Here is a 22,187-nt window from a genome sequence, read left to right on the forward strand (position 1 = left end):
AACATGCTTTTTTTGAGGGATTAGAGATGTTTTTTGGACCGGTGTAATTTGATGGGTCTAGGGTATATGAGACAATATTTCTGTTCTTTTTGGGTTGATGTCTCTATGCTGGCTCATTTTGAGTTTCTAGTATAGAGCTCCCACATGCAGGTGTTCTCAGCAGTCGCACGGTGCAGTGGCTAGTATGAAATTGTTCATTTTTTGGAGAGATTGAGATAGAGATGTGGCAGTGTCATGCCAACTCATGTCTGAGTGGGAGATGTTAGAAATTGGGCGCCCATGTGACATGACCCTTTGAACCTTTTGAACCTTATCCATGTAAGTTTGAATTTGAATTCAAAACTTACTTGGATGACCACTCAGGATATCCATATCTATCATATCAACTGATATGGATAGATGATATAGATATCTTATATATCTGATATAACTGATATGGATAGATTTATTATTATCCAACATATCTGATATAATATGGGATATGGGTGATTAAGAGAAAAACAACGTATGTCGTATGTTTTTTCCCATATTCTGACTCTCTCCCAAAATACAACGATCAAGAGCCATTTTGCGCCATTTTGCACTGTGACTTGTGTGGGTGATATTCATTCTGTAATATCACTCTACTGCTGGGTTGATTGATCAGATTCAGGAAGCACGTGATTTACCCACGAAATCCTTTCAATTCAGACTCTGCAGATAAAGGTATGACCATAATTTTTCATCCGCTGCGTTTTACCTTTGATTTACAGTTTGCAATGTGGTTTGATTATGGTGTAGCTACCTTGATAGAAACTTAGATAGCAAGATAGAAAACCAGCATAGATATTCCATTATAAGGATGTGAAAACCCCCAAATAGAGATCAATAAGACAATAAGACACTCATAAAATGCAACATCAGTTTCTCTTAGGCATTTTCTCGAAAATAAACAGCTTCTGGTTTCAAAAACCTTCTTGTCTCTCAAGAGATTACTGAATCAATATTCAAAGATTTTGGTAAAAATACAATCGAGAACTCACACAAAAAAGACCTGAGCTTCAAACCTCCTTCCAAAAAAAAAAAAAAAAAAAATCACTTTTTAAAATGACCCATTTTAGAATTCTTGATTTCCAGGAGAGAGGTGTTGTACAATCAAGGCTTTATAATTGGAAACTCAAATAACCCAAAAGGGAAAAAGAAGCTTTTAGAGGCAAATAGGAGTTAAAACAAAGAAAATAACTGGAAAGAGAAAATATATAATAAGAAAAATGTAGTATGAAGAAAATAACAATCTTTACATGAGAACGAGAGAGAACATGGCTGTTGCAGAAGCAAAAACAGGAATAACTTCTGCAAAAATGAAATGGGAGTTGATGAAAGAAGAACAGTACAATGTTTAGTATTGCTGGTTTTTGGGACCAGGTGTTTTTCTGTGTCCCAGAAAGAGTGAGATTGTTGAGGTTTGGAAGAGAGTTGGGGAGTGAAAGAGAAATCCCCAACTCATCACTTTCTTTATGTTCGGCCTTGATGTGAGATAGGCTTTGATCTAGTGTGAAGCAAGTGAACCAGCGCCGATCATCGCAAGGACTTGGGAGTCTTGCGACCACGGAGTTTTTGGATTACACTTGCCGGTCGATCGGAGTTTTGCTAACAACAAAAAATATATCGTTGGAGAACTGGATATTAGATAGAGGAATTCCTCAAATTTTTACTCTGATTTAGTGAAATATTTGATACACTATTGAAAATGCTCTAACAAAGGCGATAAAGATGTTCTCCAAGACTAGCAAGTTATCAAGTTTATCAACAGTGAGTTTGTCGCTCAGTATTACACAATGTCCAATTAGTGGGCTTATTTGGCAGCTTTCAAGTTAAAAATTTAAAAGTTAATAGATTTATTATTTGAGTCATGCTACAGACCCCACTGGGGGTCGACCCCCAGTGACGTGGCGGGCTTCCATTGGCCAATTTTCTAATTTTTTTTTTCCTTCCAATCCTACAGTGCCACATGGCACTGGGGGTCGGTGGGGGTGGGGTTTACTGGGGGTCTCACGCATTTTTGTTATTATTTGGGGTTTGTCACTTTGGCCCTGCCTGACCTTTTAATTTTGACATATTTGATTTTGAATTCTAAATAAAGATAATTGAAGATATCATTACTCCATTTTAAGGGTAAAATCATCAATCGGATAAAATATAAACTAGTTTGACAAAAATAAATGTCCAAAATTATTTTTAAATGTTTAAAAAATATTTTTGAATTTTTAAAAATCATTTATACCAACCAAAGATAAAATTATATAAAAATAATAAATATTTTACATTTTTTTTTGGTATTTTTTTATCAGATTAATTTTTAGTATATGTTTGTATGATGATTATATAATAAGTGGTTGTCTTTGTTGATATTTTTGGATATTATGACCCAAACCCGCCCTTACAAGTTTAGTATTGCAACTGACCAGTAATCTTAAAATTATTGAAGCCCTCTGAACAGATTCACAGAATAAGAGACTTACAGAAGTAATTATACAAATATATAATATACATAGAACTGTGCAGACAGAAAATTTAAAACTTAATTTATATAAATATGACGTCATTCCATGTACAGATATAACAAAAAAGAGACTAGCCCCATAAATAAAGAGATAGAAGATTATCCAAATAAACAAAAGTACACAAAACATAGGACTCATTTCAAAAACTTGACCACGTGCATTTCCAGCAACTTCAATGTAAGGCACGGTGGTTGGCTTGGTTATGTTAATCCCAATTAAGCTTGATTATGATTATGCCTAGTTAATTCTAATAAATTTATTTTAATTATTTGATTCTAAATTAAATTTCAATTAAATTTATTATAAATTTTTTAAAATTTCAAATTACATGTTAATCTAATCAATTTCATGATCGGGTGCCGTTAAGACCTTCTATTTACATTTTGAAACAGAAAGTCAAACAGATATCCTACCATGAACATACATAGACACAATTAACACATAGCACATGCAATTAATTTTGAATTTTATCTTAATTACTGATTAAGCATTTTTAAGTAAGGTTCATTAGCTAACCACAGATCGGGGTTATTACATTGGATGATTACCATGTAATAGATTATTAAGCTTGTAGTCAATATTTTTAATATATGAAATGTTTTTAATTTTAGATTTTTTTGATTTAATGAATTGATTTAATAATGACATCAAAATTATTGTCATGTTTGACTTTTGAAAAAAATAAAAACTAATTTAACGAAAATAAATGTTAAATAAATTATTTCTATCATTTCAAAAGATAAAATTATGTAAAAATGGTGTGCTTTTTAAAAAAAATTCACTAATTTTTAGTTTCTTAGAATTTTTTTTTCTAAAAGTAAATTGTGAAAATCAAATCAAACCAAACCAAGCAGAATTTCATAACTAAAAAAAGTTATATACATACATATATATTCAGATACACACACACATATATATATATATATATATATACATGTATGTGTAACATTATTCATTAAAAAAAAGTTATTACATTTTAAACTATATACAAGTTAACCAACACAAAATAAGTTGTATGACAACTTGACTCTTGAAATGATCGTTTATAAATAAAACACTTTTAATTGTTCGTATTTGAAATAAGATTTAAAATTCAAAGGTAAATATATCATAATTAAAAAATTAAGAACTAAAATAATACAAGTCCTAAATTACATGAACTATTAGAGCTCGTTTGGAAAATGGGTTGGCTTTTTGATTTTTTTGACTATTTTAACTTGGGGCTAAAAAGCCTGATTTAGGAAGGACATTTGGTTTTTTGGTTTTTTTAATTTTTTTTTGTAAAAAAAAAAATATAATATTTATGAATTAGATGTAATATTTTATCTCATTAGACTAAAAAATTTATTTTATTTTATTTTATATAATTATTTTAACTTAAAAAAAACCTCAAAATTAACTTCCCATACGGAGGCTTTAGTATAACTCGTTAAATAAACCTAATTTATCGAAAATATACAAACCGTAATTAGAACGCATCCAAACAACTTAAAAAATAAATAAATTGAACATATTTCGGAGCTCAATATAACAATCGATTCGGCAGTGGGCAATTGAAACATAACTGAAAAACGGCCGCAGAGAGAGAGAGAGATGAGGTTTCGGACGGTGTTTAGGGGTTCACCGCCATTGTTGTTGTTTCAATCTCAATCTTCTTGGCGATTCTTCTCTCAGCTTCGTTCAAGACCCGAGTGGTTCGTCCATACATTTTTTATTTTTTTATTTTTATAGGTTGTTCATATACACACAACACCACGTATGTACACATCTAAACACTGACTCACACAGATATTTGTTTATTCGTGGACTGGTGTTCACAGGTCTTCTTTTGGCATCGCTTTTGATATCGATGGGGTTATTCTTCGTGGTCGTGTTCCCATTGGAGGCTCTCCTCAATCTTTGAGAAGATTGTATGGAGATTCAGGTACAATCTCCTTGTAATTTTGGCTTATTTAAATATTTACATTACGGCTTCGTTTGTTTCGACGTCAAATATATTATCTTATAAATTGATTTTGTAAGAATTTATGTATTATTGATTGATTTGTATTGATTGATGTATTACAACTCCTATATATAGAAGAGAAGATGGTAGTAGGTGTAGGTGGTAGTGGAGGTGGTAGGTGGAGTGGGTGGTAGTGGAGGTGGTAGGTGGAGTGAGTGGTAGTGGTAATTTACATTTACACAATTTACATTAACAGCCCCCCTCAAACTCAAGGAGGATAGGCACTAGCCAACTTGAGTTTGGAGAGAGTCACAAAACAGAAAAATAAACTGATAAATAAAATAAAGCAGGATAGGAGACACGGTATGGTCGTGTTAGACCGATGTAGCAGACAGTTTATGGGGTCATGTCGGACCGTTGTAGCAGACAGTTTACGGGGTCATGTCGGACCGTTGTAGCAGACACTGTGTGGTCGTGTCAGACCGATGTAGAAGACAGTTTACGGGGTCATGTCGGACCGTTGTAGAAGACAGTTTACGGGGTCATGTTGGACCGTTGTAGCAGGACAGTTTATGAGGTCATGCCGGACCGGTGTAGAAGACAGTTTACGGGGTCATGTCGGACCGTTGTAGCAGACACTGTGTGGTCGTGTCAGACCGTTGTAGAAGACAGTTTATGGGGTCATGTCGGACCGTTGTAGCAGGACAGTTTACGGGGTCATGTCGGACCGTTGTAGAAGACAGTTTACGGGGTCATGTCGGACCGATGTAGCAGGACAGTTTACGGGGTCATGTCGGACCGTTGTAGAAGACAGTTTACGGGGTCATGTCGGACCGATGTAGCAGGACAGTTTACGGGGTCATGTCGGACCGTTGTAGCAGACAGTTTACGGGGTCATGTCGGACCGTTGTAGCAGAGGTTGTGGTGATGCACAGTGCGCCATGAGCGACTTATACATGATACTGTGTATAACCCCCCCTCAAACTCAAATAGGTGTGAAGATAGAAACCTATTTGAGGTTGAAACAAAGGGATTGATAAAGCTGACCAGTGTAGAAGACACTGTATGAGTGTGTAGATAGGCTGCCCAAAAAATATACATGTAGATATATATCGAGCCCTCAAAAGTCGTGCCCTCAAAAGGCGTGCCCACTTTATCAAAAGATGTGCCATGAAAAGGCGTGCCAGTTTGTCGGGCGTCAAGAGGCGCGCGATGTGCGTGGCTGCCTCGGCTATTTAACCAAGGCGGAGCCCGAGGCCAAGGCAGAGGCAAAAAACCTGCGAAATCCTCCGAAAAATTCTGCCGTTTCTGAGAGAGAGACTCTGTAACACTCTGTTGCCCAGAAAATGGCTTCGTCGTCCCGTGGTCTGCTTACTCTCTTTCCCGACCTCAACGAGTCAACAAGAGAGATAACGGGTGCGGTGGCCCCTGAACCTCAACCAGGCGCCCCAGGGTTTGCTCCGTTGAACTTTCCGATGCGGTCTGTGGAGCAAAGAATGACAGTGCAGTCGGATGTGGAAGCCAATCAGTATACATTGAAGTCATGTGTGGAAACCATGACTGCGGTGACAAAATTGTCGAACCGGCTGCAGAGTAGGGCAAATGAGGTGCAACAGTTAAACTCCCAGCTGGCGCTGCTCCAACGCATGTATAAGGATGCGCGAGCAGAGATAAGCGTGCTAAGGGCAGAAAACAAGGAGCTGAAGCGGAAGGCCACCGTGATGTTCCGATTTGGAGGGCCGCCATATGCTGCAGTGGAGGAGCAGGGAGTAGTGATCATGCCCAGTGGAGTGGGAAACACGGAGGCAACACCGGCAAGGGCCGGCCAGGACGGAGGCAAGAAGAAAAGACCGGCGGCAGAGTAGAGAAGAAAAATCCAACCTGTGAATGTGGTTGTTTGTTTGTAATTTTTTTTTTTTTTTTTTTTTTTTGTGTGTGTGTGTAAGTGTGATCGGGGTGAATCCCTGAGATGAATAAAATATGATTTGTCGTGCAAATTTGTAAATGGTTATGGGTTGTTTTTTTTTTTTTTTTTTTTTTTTTTTTTTTTTTTAATGAAAAAAAAAGATTAAATAAAATAAAAGAAAGTGATAATGGACGATGCCAGCCATTAGAGTAATAAAATATGAAATAGTCAGGGATTTGGGTGTAGGGTGGTCCATGGAGTTGGTAAAACCAGCACATGGTTTGTGGGGTTGGTTGTTCAAAAAGATGGGTTTAACAAAAAAAAGAAAGGGAGGTGGTGGAAATAAAAAATAACATAAAGGAGGAATTGGAAAACCAGCACATGGTTTGTTGGGTTGGTTGTTCAAAAAATATTGGTTTAAAAAAAAAAGAGAGGGAGGTGGTGGAAATAAAAAATAACATAAAGGAGGAAGTCTGAGAGAGAGGTGCCGAGAGAGTGAGAGAGCTCTGTTAGAGAGAGAGAGCTGGGTTTGGTCTTTTGTTAATGTGTATCTCTGTGTGATGGGTGTGTCTCGTGAGAGACCCAGCTAGAGAGAGGTGAGAGAGAGCTGTGTGGGTATGTGCTTGGGTGTCTGTGTGTGTATCTTGTGTGTTTGCTGTGTGTGCGTGTGTGCATGGTGGGAGAGAGTGGCTACTGGGTCTCCATGTGTGTTGTTCTGCCGTGTGTCCATGCATGTGTATGTTGGCAGCCGTGTGTTGTGTGTGGAAGGAGAGAACCAGCCCCGTGTGTTGTGTGCTATGTGGTGTAGTGTTGTTGAAGAATCTGCCATTGAAGAAGAAATTAGGGAATTTTGGGTTTGTCTGGCGGGCGGCCAAGGCGAGATTGCCGCCCGCCGGTGGAACGAAAATTACTAGGTTCTTAACCTTGCTCTGATACCATGTAAGAATTTATGTATTATTGATTGATTTGTATTGATTGATGTATTACAACTCCTATATATAGAAGAGAAGATGGTAGTAGGTGTAGGTGGTAGTGGAGGTGGTAGGTGGAGTGGGTGGTAGTGGAGGTGGTAGGTGGAGTGAGTGGTAGTGGTAATTTACATTTACACAATTTACATTAACAATAATACATCATTTTTTTTACATGGTATCAGAGCAGGTTTAAAACCTAATATTTTTCGCTTCACCGGCGGGCGGCAACCTCGCCTTGGCCGCCCGCCGGACCTCAACCTCACCCTTGATCTGAGCACACCACACAACTCAGAGCTTTGCAAACCTCATCCTTCTCCAGCCGTGGTTCAAGGACAGTCACAACATTCACAAGAGAAGGGTCCAACCCTATCTCCTCATTTGCTTCCCTAGTTGCTGTTTCCGCATCATCTGCATCTCCCTCCTCTGCTTTCCCACCTGGCAATGAAACTTCACCTGAGTGAGAAGAGAGCTTGGAAGCGCGCTTAGTGAGAATGACACGAAGATCATCATCATCCCCTTCAAAGAGACAAATCAGAACAGAGGCTCTCTTGGGTCTGGATCTTTCGGGTTTTCCGGTAATTGGGGTTGCAGATTCGACAAAACCCACCTGAGAAACCACCTTCCCTGCACTCTCTTCGATTCTCTGCTCTTCGACATCGGTTGTTTCATCGATCGTCGGGGGAGGGGGTTTGTAAAGTCGGAGCTGTCGAACTAAGGTTGTGAGCTTTATCGATCCCCCGAAACAATTGTTTGAATTCATGATGAGTTTGGAAAGAGAATTTGGAGAAGATGGTCTCGTCGTCGATGCCATTGATAGTGATACCCTTCTTGCTATGGAGAGCATTGAGTCTTTGCATAGCAAATGTGCTTGGTACCCGTAATAATATCATTCAAAGGGACAGAAGGCACAACTGCACCAATGTTTTACATCGCCTGGTTACACACCAAACCCATCTCTCTCTTCTCTCTCTGCAACATACACAAACAGCCTGCAACTCTCTAGCTGGGTATCTCTCTCTACATCACCCACGTGTCTCTCTCTCTCTCTCTTTGAGGGGGCCACCCAGTCAAACGGCTTCCTCCTTTATTTTATTCATCACCATATGCTCCACTCACCACCCTTTTTTACTTTTCTTCTTTTATTTCTTTATTTTTTCTTTACATCACTTGACACCCCACTCTCGTTGTCAGACCATGCCACCAACTTAACAAAGAAATCATTCAGAGCAATCCCAGCCTTGGCATCAAAGATGCTCGACCTGCTGTAGCCCACAAAGTCAGTGGATACCACTAAAATATCTTATCCTCGCCTTCATTGATTCCACTGATTTCCCCACTTCATTTTATTTATTATTATTATTATTATTATTATTATTATTATTATTATTATTATTTTCTTTAACAAAAAAAAAAAAAAAAAAAAAAAAAACATTCATTCCAGTTTAATTTTTCTGCTCCGTCTTGTCCCTTCACGACATTCGGATTTGCACAATACACTCATTTTATTCATATCGGGATCAACCCCGATCCACATTTTACACAAAAAAAAAAAAAAAAAAAAAACAACAAAAAATATACAAAAAAAAAAAAAAAAAAAAAAAAATCACAACAACAACAGCTTTGTTTTCTTTTCTGCAGACGGCCACCCTCCGACCTACTCTGCCGCCGGTCTCTTCTTTTTGCCTCCGTCCTGGACGGCCCTTAACGGTGTTGCCTCCGTGTTTCCCACTCCACTGGGCACGATCACTACTCCCTGCTCCTCCACTGCAGCATATGGCGGCCCTCCAAATCGGAACATCACGGTGGCCTTCCGCTTCAGCTCCTTGTTTTCTGCCCTTAGCACGCTTATCTCTGCTCACGCATCCTTATACATGCGTTGGAGCAGAGCCAGCTGGGAGTTTAACTGCTGCACCTCATTTGCCCTACTCTGCAGCCGGTTCGACAAGTTTGTAACCGCAGTCATGGTTTCCACACATGACTTTAATGTATACTGATTGGCTTCCACATCCGACTGCACTGCCATTCTTTGCTCCACAGACCGCATCGGAAAGTTCAGCGGAGTAAACTCCGGGGCACTCGGTTGAGGTTCCAGTGCCACCGCTCCAGTTCTCTCTCTTGTTGACTCGTTGAGGTCGGGAAAGAGGGTGAGCAATCCACGGGAAGACGAGGCCATTTTCTGGGCAACAAAGTGTTACAGACTATCTCTCTCAGCACAAGGAACTCTCTTTCTCAGCAACACGAAGGATTTTTCAGAGGTTTCTCTCAGTTTTTCTCAGCCTCAGCCTCTGCCTTCGTCTTGGTTATATAGCCAAGGCAGCCACGCGTATCATGCGCCGCTCGGCGCCAGACGACAAACGGGCACGCCAACCAAGGCACTCACATGCCTCGCCATCATGTCCGGCACACCTTTTGATGAATTGGGCACGCCTTTTGATGGCACGCCTTTTTGAGAAAATTGGGCACACCTTTTGAGGGTGCGACTTTTTAAGGGTCCGACAAGACTCTATAAACTGTCCCGACATAGATTCCGGTTAGTTTCTACATGGGTCCGACAAGACTCTGTAAACTGTCCCGACATTGATTCCGGTTAGCTCCTTTAAGGGTCCGACAAGACTCTGTAAACTGTCCCGACATTGATTCCGGTTAGCTCCTTCATGGGTCCGACAAGACTCTGTAAACTGTCCCGACATTAATTTTGGTTAGTTCCTTTATGGGTCCGACAAGACTCTATAAATTGTCCTGACATTGATTTCGGTTAGTTTCTACAAGGGTCCAGCAAGACCCCGTAAACTGTCCTGCTACAACGGTCCGACATGACCCCATAAACTGTCTTCTACAACGGTCTGACACGACCATACAGTGTCTCCTATCCTCTTTTATTTTTATGTATTTTCTTGTTTTGTTCCTCTCTCCAAACTCAAGTTGGTTAGTTTCTATCATCCTTGAGTTTGCGGGGGGCTGTTAAAATTTACCTACACCTACCACCACCTACTACCACACCTATTACACCTACCACCAATTTACCCTCACATACTCCTCACCTACTACCCAAATCCTCTTCTATATAATAGGAATCCTTGTAATATCAATGATACAACAATCAACATCATTCAATAATACATCATTTTTTTTACAGATTTTATACCAAAAAAAAAAAAAAATGTTTTTGTTTTTATTTTTCAGCGTTTGGTTGATGCTTGAAACAAAAATATTTTATTGTCTAAAACAGAAATTTTGAATCAATAAAGTGAACTTTTTAGTGAGTTAAGATATTTGTTTGAAAATGTTATAAATGTATTAATGCGTGAGAGTCAACTTCGTAAAAATTGACTTACAGAATTTTTAGAGGTAAGTATTTTTTGAAAAATGATGAAAAATATTTTTCTTAAAAAATGTTTTACTTGTTTTTTGTTCAACCAAACAACGGAAAATGAGTAAAGTGTTTTTGACAAAAACATTTTACGCCAAAACAAACGGAGCCTACATTCTAAAATTCCGATGTGAAGCTTAATATTTGACAATATGTATTTTGATAAATTATTATTTTGTCTACCAGAGACTAAATTATTGTAGTTATTGAATGGCTTCAAATGATATTCTGTGAATTCAGTTTTATTGGTGGCATTTGGTTCATGGAACTCATGGATTTGTGGCAGCCTTGGCGGCTTTTACATGGAACTCATACTGTCATACTCTTGACTGTCCATTAGTAATGATTCAACATATTTTACTCTTATTGCTACTCATTCAAATCGGTTTTTCACTTTATTTGCAGGCACTCTGAAGATCCCCTTTTTGTTTTTGACAAATGGTGAGTAGTTTGTCCCATATCATTTGTGATTCATCATTTATTTGAAAAAAACACCGAGTACAAATGACAAGCTGCATGAATATGAAAGATTTTGTATCGTTACGGTTTAAAACATAGATTGGTTGGGATATTGTAGTTTGTACCTTTGGGGAACAATTGCAAACCTGCCTCTGGTAATACCTATCTACTAACAATCTTAATGGATCCCTCTATCCAGTTTCATGCAAACTTGGAACGAGGGTTCAGACAGATTTGCTTGTTTTCCATTTGGAGATCCAAACACGTGTTCTATTTTGCATGGTTTCCCTAACGAGGATCTACTTCTTAAAAAGTTGTATTGTTTTTTGTTTTTTTTGTTATTTTATTTTATTTTTTTTGCAGAAACAGCGCTGCACTTTAACTATACAAGGATCTAATTTATGCAAACATAGATATTGTATTAACTCAGTGCTTTGCCAATAAGTTTTGGAAGTAATGGATCTGTCAATTTCATGGTCCATTGATGACTTCAAAACTTGATTGTGTGTAATCAGGGTGTTGCATTCTATAATATAATCATAGCAATACTATATTTTTATTTATTATTGATGTTTTTTGAAGCACAATACATGCAGTAATGCACAGAAGTAAATGACATTATAATTTTGTTTTCATAGGGGGTGGCATCCCAGAATCTAGACGTGCCTCCGAGTTGAGTAATCTTTTAGGAGTAAAAATTTTACCTTCTCAGGTAGTGTTTTGAAATTTTGTTTGTCAAAAATATATATAGATGGCCTCTTTTAGTATATAATTTATGTAATTGCTGCATGACTCATGGTGCCTTTGGCATGGGGTGTATTATATCTTTCTGGAGCAGGTGGTACAAGGTCACTCACCTTTCAAGGGTTTGTTAAAGAGGTATGTTTATGTTGGTTTTGCATAAGTCTGTTCTGAGCATGTATCTTTGATCTTTCAGTATCTTATTTCCAGCAAACTTGGTTTTGTTGTGTTGGTTTTCTTAATGGGTAACATTCATCTAGTACAATTGTAAAAATCCCAAATAACAGCCCAAGAATCATGAGATTCCAGTTAAGGACTTTTCTTATAAAGAAACAGCAGTAAAACACTTGATAACTACTAAGGTTTATCTTATACCCTATTCTGCTTGGGTCCTGAGCTCAATGGCACATAAAACTGGACAAAAATGATTCACATTTGAAAGGATGCCAGTTTCTGTGTTTGCTACAGTCGCAAATTTACTTTTCATAAACTGGGTACATCCTTGTAGAACTTAGATTGCAGAATAAGATTCTAATTGATGCCAAATCCAATTCTTAAAGTGAATTTTGCAGAAGTGAGTTAACAATTTGTTTCTACCTCTGATGGAAGTATTTGTTTGAGGTTTTAAGGATTTTATTTTTCTGGTCAATGTTTTATACAACTTTTTTAGGTTTGAAAATGAACTCATTGTTGCCACTGGGAAAGGGGAACCTGCTCTGGTGATGTCTGAGTATGGTTTCAAGTAAGTTGGTCTAAATCTTGGAATAAGCATTTCAACAAATTTCATTATACAGATCTGTTTCTAGGATTCACTTATTTTGTGCAATTTTCTTATTAGCCAAATTGGTTTTATCTGCAGAAAAGTTCTCTCATTAGACGAGTATGCAGCTTACTTTGATAACATCGATCCTGTATCTCAGTATAAGAACTGGACAACTGAACAGGCATTTAATCGTTGTAACATCTCCATGGATTTGGTCCCAAGATACAATGTCTTTTCAGATAGAGTTAAAGCGGCCTTTGTTATTAGTGATCCTGTTGATTGGGGCAGGGACATTCAGGTATTTTTTCCAATTTTATATTGTATTTATGCACTAGGGTCCGGTTAAATGCATTTTGTAACCTAATGTAGTAGCTTCTGTGATTGTAGTGGTAGCCTTAAATTCACAAGAAATTAGTCAATATGTCATGGTTTACTTGCCAATATGTTTTGTGATTTGTTGTGCAATACAGCAATTTAGTTCAGTCCAACAATTGTTTTAGTTTTAGCAGGTGAGATAGAATGGAGGCTCAGAGCTTTCTAAATACAAGCATAGCGCACTTCAGAACTTGAAACTCTTTGAAAAGGGGCATTATTAAAGGAAGAGCCCTGTACCTGGATAGCCTTTCTACATTTTTTGAGGTTGTAATAATTTCCAGAGAAATGAAGGGAAATATCAAGAGTGAGTGTCATTTATCAAAATACCTTGAGAGTGAGAGCGTCTACATATACAAATATTGTATAGAAGTATATATTCCTATACATCAAAAAAAAAAAAAAAAAACAACCACTTTCAGTTTTTTATGCATCAATCCTTGTATAAGAAACTACATCTAATGTAATATAAAGATTAAGAAGATGCAATATGTTTAAAAAAATAAAAAGAACATAAAGATATTTAATGTCGATGTTGCTTGTATTATGTATAGCGGTAAGCAAGTTTTGTTAGCATCTCTGAGTGCTGATTTAAACCTCTTTCCCAATCATTTTTTATTTCTTATGGGCTGAATTGCACTGGAAGCTGTAAGAGGTGGGCTGCTGTATGTCATAATACACTATAAAAGAGTACACATGGCAGCTTACTACTAATAAAACTAAGAAAATTTTCAGAACAAAGTTGTTCTTATTTTGCTATCCTACTTGGAAAACGGAAAATTATATATATATATATATATATATATATATATTTTTGAAGACAGGTTTCAAGAACGACGGACGAAACAAAATTTCATACTTGTTTTATTTCTTTTTGGGCTTTTGTATTTTTTTTGTTTCATTGCCTCTCTCACCCCCCCCCCCCCCCCCCCTCTTCTTTCTTTATTTAGTAATTCTATTCGTCATCTTCATACTTACTCTCTCTCTGGTTTTCCTTGTAAGCTTTCCCTTGAAATATTTGGAGTATTTTGCTGCAAATTATACCTATTATTATTTTTCCATTGCCTTGAATGTTGTCGTTCTAATTGGGCTGTTCTTTATCACCATATACCAAAGGATTCATTGATTTTCTTGAAATGTTCTGTACTGACCATTGATGGTTTAGGTTCTCTGTGATATCTTAAGATCTGGAGGACTTCCTGCAGAGAATAATGGGCATCAACCAGCCTTGTACTTCGCAGCTGATGACCTTGAATACCAGGTTGGTGATTAAGCTAATTTTAGACAATGAACTATAATTTAGTTTGCATATAGAGGTGGAATAATCCTTTGGATTCCAACCTTGACATCAGAACCGTAAAATGGAGATTTGTGCGCTGGTTGTTTAAGTTAATCTCAACCAGCCAAAAATGACTGAGTGTTATTTTTCAGGAAATTTGTTGTATTATCAACTGAATATCCTCTGACCAATTTACACTTAAAGGGGAATTTACTTATTGGGTTTTACTTATTGGGAATGGCTTCTCTGCAGTCCAAGGATAAGCCGGAATGTCCAGTTGCTGTAAGATGATTTTGCCACGTCATTTATTTACTCTTTTAACGGTCAGGATCGCCTCGCAAGTGGAAATTTATAAACTAAAAACATTGTCGTTTTATGTTCCGAAGTAAACTAACAGACATATTAATGCCTAAAGTCGTTCACTAATGCCTCCAACAACCACTTCGTCTTCTCTCTCTATCAAACCCAATCCTTTCTCTCTCTAAACTTTATCTCCCAATCTTTCCCCTCTCTCTTCAATTTATGTTCAGTTATCTTCTTCTTGCAACTATTGGGTGGTGCAAGTGTTACATAGGTAAAGACAAAACCTCCAAATGAGAATCCTTAGCACAAGAACTGAAGCATGCACCAATGGATCAAGGTTGGAGGTCTGCATTAGCCATGGGACAGAAAGAAGATGGCAGAGTTGGGTCTTTGCAACATTTTCTTAAATCAACCACCGCCGCCACTGATTTTTGAGAGATACACTCGAATCCATCACAGTTGCAGAGAGTTCAGGACCAGCAATAATATAAGAATCACTGTGCTCACCCATATAGATCCATTAAAAACAAATCAAGAAATTAAATTTGAATTAGGTAATTAATTTATAAATTCCACTCCCTAATTTTGGTTCTCTTTTGAATATTTTTCCACAAAACCAGTTTATTTCTAACACTTAGCTATCTTCATTGATCATAAGAAGATTAGGCCTCAAACATGTTACAATTCAAGTATTATTGATTGATTGATTGTTACAAGATTGATTAATTACAATTCCTATACAATCTATATATAGAAGAAAATGTGGTAGTAGGTGTAGTGGAGGTGATAGTGGGTTAGGTGAAGTGGAGTGTGTGGTGAAGTGGAGGTAGGTGAAGTGGAGTGTGTAGTGGAGTAGGTGAAGGTAAAGATGGGAAATTCTAACAGCCCCCCGCAAACTCAAGGAGGAGAGAAACTAACCAACTTGAGTTTGGAGAGAGTAACAAAACAAGAAAAATACATAAAAATAAAAAAGGATAGGAGACACTGTATGGTCGTGTCAGACCGTTGGTGAAGACACTGAATGGTGGTGTCATAACGTTGTAGAGGACACTGTATGGGGGTGTCATAACGTTGTAGAGGACACTGTATGGGGGTGTCATAACGTTTGTAGAGGACACGGTATGGTGGTGTCATAATGGTGTAGAGGACACTGGATGGCGGTGTCAGACCGCTGTAGAAGACAGTTTATGGGGTCATGTCGGACCGTTGTAGAAGACAGTTTATGGGGTCATGTCGGACCGTTGTAGCAGACACTGTTGTGACAGTTTACGGAGTCTTGCTGGACCCTTGTAGAAACTAACCGAAATCAATGTCGGGACAGTTTACAGAGTCTTGTCGGACCCATGAAGGAGCTAACCGGAATCAATGTCGGGACAGTTTACAGAGTCTTGTCGGACCCTTGTAGAAACTAACCGGAATCTATGTCGGGACAGTTTACAGAGTCTTGTCGGACCCTTGTAGAAACTAACCGGAATCTATGTCGGGACAGTTTACAGAGTCTTGTCGGACCCTTAAAAAGTCGCACACTCAAAAGGTGTGCCCAATTTTGTCAAAAGGCGTGCCATAAAAAGGCGTGCCCAATTCATCAAAAGGCGTGCCGGACATGATGGCGAGGCACGTGGGCGCCTTGGTTTGCGTGCCCGTTTTGTCGTCTAGTGGCAAGAGGCGCGCGATGCGCGGATCGACCCTGGCTATTTAACCAAGGTTGAGGCAGAGGCTGTGCAAACCAGTTTGAAACCTCTGAATTTTGGCAGTCTGAAACACTCTGTAAACCCTGCACTGAAACACTTAGCAACCCAAAACATGGCCTCTTCTTCCCGTCCAGCTACCCAGAACCTGCTCACGCTCTTTCCAGAACTGAACGAGCCCACAAGAGAAATAACTGGTGCGGTGGCCAGTGAACCTCAACCAAACACCTTTGGTTTTGCTCCATTGAACTTTCCGATGCGGTCGGTGGAGCAAAAAATGGCGGTGCAAACTGATATTGAGGCCAATCAGTATACTCTGAAGGCATGTGTGGAAAGCATGACGGCGGTCACAAATTTGTCGAACCGGCTGCAGAGTAGGATAAATGAGGTGCAGCATTTAAACTCCCAGCTGGCTCTGCTCCAACGCATGTATAAGGATGCGCGAGCAGAGATAAGTGTGCTTAAGGCAGAAAATAAGGAACTGAAGCGGAAGGCCACCGTGATGTTCCGATTTGGAGGGCCGCCATACGCTGCAGTGGAGGAGTATGGGGGAGTGATCATGCCCAGTGGAGTGGGAAACACGGAGGCAACACCGGCAAGGACCGCCCAGGACGGAGGTAAGAAGAAAAGACCGGCGGCAGAGTAGAGAAGAAAAATCCCACTGTGGGTGTGGTTGTTGTGTTTGTGGTTTTTTTTTTTTTTTTTTTTTTTTTTTTTTTTTTTATGTAAAATGGTGAATGGGGTGAGCCCCGATATGAATAAAAGAAGTTTGGTGTGCAAATTTGTAAAGTTTTTTTTATTTTTTTTTTTATTTTTTATTTTTTATTTTTTTTGAACATTAGATAAAAAAAATAAAATAATGGTTTGAAAAAAAACAGTGATGGTGTGTGAATCTGTGAGTTGATATTGCGTATTGGGGTGGTGGAAACAAGAATATTGTTGAGAAAAAAAGGTTGTGGTGGAAAAGTGAGGCCACTCATATTATTAAAATATAGAATATATTAAGAAATTAAAAAAGTGGTATCATTTGGCGGAATAAATATATATATGAAAGTGGCTGTCATGAAGAAAGTGGCTGTTATTAAAAAAGTGGTATTATATATGAAAGTGGCTGTCATTAAAAAAGGGGGCTGTCTGTCATGAAGAAAGAGAGAGAGAGAGATAGTGGGTTTAGAATATATTAAGAAGTTGGGTCACATGGGTTGCCTTTTCGATCACTTTTGTTAATGTGGAATTAAATAAGCTTGAAGTGGCATCACTGGTGCTAATGGAGTTTGTTGACCAAATACCGGAACTGCAGGCATGATGGATGCCTGTACTGGGTCCTCAGCCATGCTATCCTCCATGCTCATCTGATCACCATTACCTGAGGCAGCCGTGAAGACAGGAACAGCACTACCAAACATGGGCTGTGCTTGGGAAGAGGCAGTGGCAGTAGAAGCAGCTGAAGTGAACATGAAAATGGAATTCAATGAGCCACTAGTAGGAGTGGATGATCCAAACACCATAGGGGCACTGTTGGTAGCAGCAACAGAAACCGAGGATGCTCCAAAGGAGAACCCAGTTGACGGAGACGCAGAACTAAATGTTGAGTTAAATGAAGGTATGTGTAGAAAATAAACGGAATAGATGGAGGTCCGGCGGACGGCTAAGGTGAGGTTGCCGCCCGCCGGTGAAGCGAAAAATAGTAGGTTTTAAACCTGCTCTGATACCATGTTACAATTCAAGTATTATTGATTGATTGATTGTTACAAGATTGATTAATTACAATTCCTATACAATCTATATATAGAAGAAAATGTGGTAGTAGGTGTAGTGGAGGTGATAGTGGGTTAGGTGAAGTGGAGTGTGTGGTGAAGTGGAGGTAGGTGAAGTGGAGTGTGTAGTGGAGTAGGTGAAGGTAAAGATGGGAAATTCTAACACATTTTGATATCAGTTTATCTATTCAAGAGGTTTCAGAAAGTTGTTGTTGAAAAGGAACTTCACCGGTGCGAAATTTTTTTCCCAAATCAACCAAGTATTTTGTCCTGAGTCTCTGTATAATAATTTCCCGGTTTTTCTTTCAGAAAGAAAACCAAAAAGCCCTAATGTTTGTGGAATTACCAACTCCGTTAATTTAGTTTGAACTAAAGGACAACGTTTGAAGATCATGTATGCATGGAATAATCTGAACAATTAAAAGACTAATTTGATGATGTGTCACAATCTGATCACAAGGACTGGACAGTCCAGTTCATCTTTAAACTGGAGAGAAGCCGTTCCCTTATTTAATTGTGCCCACCAATTATTGGAACATGGTTGTAGCAGTTTGAACGCTTAGGTTTTAGTCTATCTGTTTTGTTTTTGTTTTTTGCTTTCTGAGAAGCTTAGCACCTTCATTTCTGATGTTATATGATTTGCTCTAATGGCTTCTACTTTGAATTCTAGAAATATAGGATATGACTGTATCCATTGTCGAGAATTTACTGATCAGATGCCAACTTAGGACAGGCTGCATTTCCTGCTAAACGTCTTGGCATGGGTGCATTCAGAATTGCACTAGAAAGCATCTTCAATAGGTAAGGTTGGTCTCTTGTTGTCAATTAATTGGTTGTGCTTCCACTTTCCATTAAATGGGTACCCATCACTCTAAAATGCGGTTTTGGGTTCATATCTTTTTCTGCTTAACTGATGTTGTCAATGCATTAATGAGCTTTGGTTTATTCTTTCCTCAATAGTTAATATGTGCCATAAAGCATATACCATCTTTCTGAATTTGTTCAGTATGCAATATGGGTCATAAAACTTATGCCATATCTTTCAATGGATATTTATTCAAAGGCAATAAAATCGTAGGGATTATATTTGTAGGTTGTTAGTATTCTCACCCAGGTTGCATTTAACATGTGTGGCACAAACAAGCATTTGTTGATTCAATATGCTTTTCCATATATAATGTTGCCAATTCATGTAAATTCCTTGTTGGTAACAACATGCAGAATTCACCATAGTGCTTTGGAGTATACATCTTTCGGGAAACCAAATCCATTTGTATTCAAGAATGCTGAAACCATTTTGAGACAAATCCAGGCATCTTGTCATGATGATAATGCCATTGGAATTGAAGACATGGTATCTCTTGATTTTAAAACCCTGTATATGATTGGTGACAATCCTGTAGTTGACATCAAAGGTGCACAACAGGTCTGTCTGTGCCCTCCTTATGGTTTCCAATCACACCAATATTTGCATATATATATGGGTGGTTTTAAATAAATCAACCATATTCAGTTTAAAGAGGATTAAGAAATTTTCCTTTGGCACTTCCAGGCAGGACATCCGTGGTTTTCAATTTTGACAAGGACAGGTGTTTTCAGGGAAAAAGAAAATCATGCAGAGTTTCCAGCTGATCTGGTAAGTCTTAAAGATGATATCTCTTACATGTCAATGTAGTTTTATGTCCATGTCACATGGACTCGAGTATGAGTAGCAGGTGTGAACCTGAGTCCAAGTGTCAAAACCGTCATACACCTAAATCTTAATATATATATATATATCCAAAAGTTGGATGTGGGTATGGGGTGCATCATGGACACATATATTGCATGTTGTATAATATTCTTAGATAAAATATTGTAAATTATGTAGAAATGTACTAGAAATTAAATATGACTTAAGAAAAATGTAGAATTTCTATCTCTCATTCATGTGAGAGGCTAGAGTGTCTTCACTAGTAAATATGAGTTTCCCTTTCATCCAACATCATAAATTGGGTATGGGAGTTGGACACATATCTCACACCCTTACTCTTGTCATGTGGACATGTGTACTTTGAAGGAAATAGAAGAGTCCACAAAACACAGTCTAAAATGGAAAGTGTTTTAATGTTTTTTTCGCAGAGGAAGGTCTTAAAAGGCAAACAAATTCTTTACAATTTATGGTCTCTAATATTTCAATATGAAACTTAAGAATCAAGATAACCCATCCTAGAATGGTTATGTTTGAACCGTACCTTCATATAATCATATTGAACCATACCTTCATATAATCATAAAGTTTAATTCAGGTTATTTATAAAAATATATATATATATATAATTAAGTTTAATTCAGGTTGTAGTCATGATAATCCTTGTCACTTCGTTTCTTCTTCCAATAATTTAAAATGAAATCTAACTTTTGGAGATTTTGCTGACAGAAAATATCGTAATTGAATTTAGCAACTATGCTCTTAAGAAACATTTAGATTTTTGCATTTTATATCTGAAATCTGTTTTGTACTTGACAATAACAGATGTTTTGACTAAATATTCATTTTTTTGACAAGCGATCCTCAGTCCTATTATCTAATGAGCATCCTTGTTACTAAAGCTGCAATTAGTTCTTCTTCAACTCCATTTCTTTGCTTCAACTTTTACTGATAATGTGAAGTACCATGAGAACTTTTTATTCTTCTCACCCCATCTTGAAAACTAAGTCCAAGTTCAAGGGAGAATTTTAGGCACAAATGCCAACCATACATCTCTATTTTCCGCAGGTTGTTGATACTGTTGAAGAGGCAGTGGAATATATTATGAGTAGGGAGGGTAATGCATAATACTCACATCATTTTCCGCGTATATTCTCTTATCATGTTCACTTCGTATCATAACATTTTTATTCATACTTGCATTGTTTGAAATATACATGTAAAGGACATTGAACCCAAAGAAAAGGCTAATTTATTCGTTGAATGAACCCTTTTGTGGAATTTAATGAAATCATTTCCTCTTTGTTTTTCTTTTCCGTGTTCGTTTTCCTTTTACTGAGGAATGGTCTATTAACCGTGACTTCTTTTGGTGTCTTTGCATGTATTTATTTTCTTACATGGGTGAAAAACAAAGGGCACACTTTGTAATGAGTTTGAGTCAATCCATGCTCTCTTTGGCAAGAGACTGAACACTGTTGAACATTATTGATGATGTTGAAGTATGATTGTATGTTTTTGTGCACTTGAAATGGGGATGGCTTGTATTTGGCTCCAGAGAAATGAAAGGCTTCATTAGAGGTGAGTTTTCTGCTTGAAAGCAAAGAAGCTTTCTTCAACCAGTGATTTTCTGCACAATTTGGAGAAAGGGAAGCTTTGATTGGAGAAATGCAAGCTAGTAAGATAATGAAATTTATCTTCACACAACACAATTGGACATAAAGGGTCATCATTCAAAACTCGTGCATGGTCTGGCCAGTGCGAATGAGGCTTGGACTGGGCCTGGGCATGGAGTTTGAAACTCGGCCTGCCTGCCAGCCTATTGGCCCATAAGAGGTGACTCGTTGAGTTGACCTGTGAGCTGGTTTGGGTCAAGTCTTGTTGGATTGGATTTGAGTCAAGGGTCTTGCCCTGCCCGCAAAAAGATTGTTGGGCTTAGTTGCAGGCGGGCTAAGGTGCTATTTTCGTGGCCAAATTCGATGCGGATTGTATGTACATACTCGGTAGAAAATTTTGGTTGGCCTATGGACACTAGTTTGTACATATGGTCGCTCCATGGCACCTACTAAGGGCTCGTTTGAGAAGCGACCGGTTTAGTCAAAAAGTTATTAAAAAAATAAAAAAATCAACAATTTATACCAAAAAGTCAAAGATTTTATTTTCTCTTTATTTTTTTGCACATCTTTTCGTAAAAAGTCAAAAAGTCACCCCAAACATACTAGTTTTTTTTACATCATATTTTAACCAAAAAATTAAAAATTACTAAAAAAGTATGTTCCTAAACGAGGCCTAAGTAGAAAATGATGAGAGTGAAGGGTGTGCTTTTCTTCCTCAAACAAAGAAAGGGCTTCCCCTTCAAAAAATAAAAATAAAAATAAAAAATGAAGGGTGCCATAATTAGCA

General features: G+C 37.9%; 2 protein-coding genes across 2 annotated transcripts; one reads left to right on the forward strand and one right to left on the reverse strand.

Moving 5' to 3' along the window:
• Nucleotides 1–4,013: 4,013 nt before the first annotated feature.
• LOC114322588 (mitochondrial hydrolase YKR070W) lies at nt 4,014–21,097 on the forward strand. Its single transcript, XM_028269928.2, has 12 exons — nt 4,014–4,237; nt 4,364–4,467; nt 11,141–11,176; nt 11,833–11,906; nt 12,033–12,073; nt 12,606–12,677; nt 12,795–12,996; nt 14,236–14,331; nt 18,831–18,898; nt 19,319–19,523; nt 19,650–19,733; nt 20,856–21,097. Exons 1-12 carry the CDS (start codon nt 4,137–4,139, stop codon nt 20,913–20,915), a joined length of 1,143 nt encoding a protein of 380 aa, XP_028125729.2. The 5' UTR covers nt 4,014–4,136; the 3' UTR covers nt 20,916–21,097.
• LOC114323078 (nudix hydrolase 15, mitochondrial) lies at nt 7,545–8,359 on the reverse strand. The gene has a single exon (XM_028270548.2). The coding sequence runs from the start codon at nt 8,207–8,209 to the stop codon at nt 7,625–7,627; it is 585 nt and encodes a 194-aa protein (XP_028126349.2). The 5' UTR covers nt 8,210–8,359; the 3' UTR covers nt 7,545–7,624.
• Nucleotides 21,098–22,187: the final 1,090 nt, after the last annotated feature.

This window comes from Camellia sinensis, chromosome 1 (genome assembly GCF_055761805.1).
Source record: "Camellia sinensis isolate YWXY chromosome 1, ASM5576180v1, whole genome shotgun sequence".
NCBI classification, from domain to species: Eukaryota; Viridiplantae; Streptophyta; class Magnoliopsida; order Ericales; family Theaceae; genus Camellia; species Camellia sinensis.

Excerpts from the sequence above, each read along its gene's own strand:
- LOC114322588 (XM_028269928.2), top strand. The coding sequence starts at position 4,137 with ATGAGGTTTCGGACGGTGTTTAGGGGTTCACCGCCATTGTTGTTGTTT. Across the intron at positions 18,899-19,318 it reads CTAGAAAGCATCTTCAATAG|AATTCACCATAGTGCTTTGG; the intron begins GTAAGGTTGGTC and ends AACAACATGCAG. Across the intron at positions 19,524-19,649 it reads ACATCAAAGGTGCACAACAG|GCAGGACATCCGTGGTTTTC; the intron begins GTCTGTCTGTGC and ends TGGCACTTCCAG.
- LOC114323078 (XM_028270548.2), bottom strand. The coding sequence starts at position 8,209 with ATGCTCTCCATAGCAAGAAGGGTATCACTATCAATGGCATCGACGACG.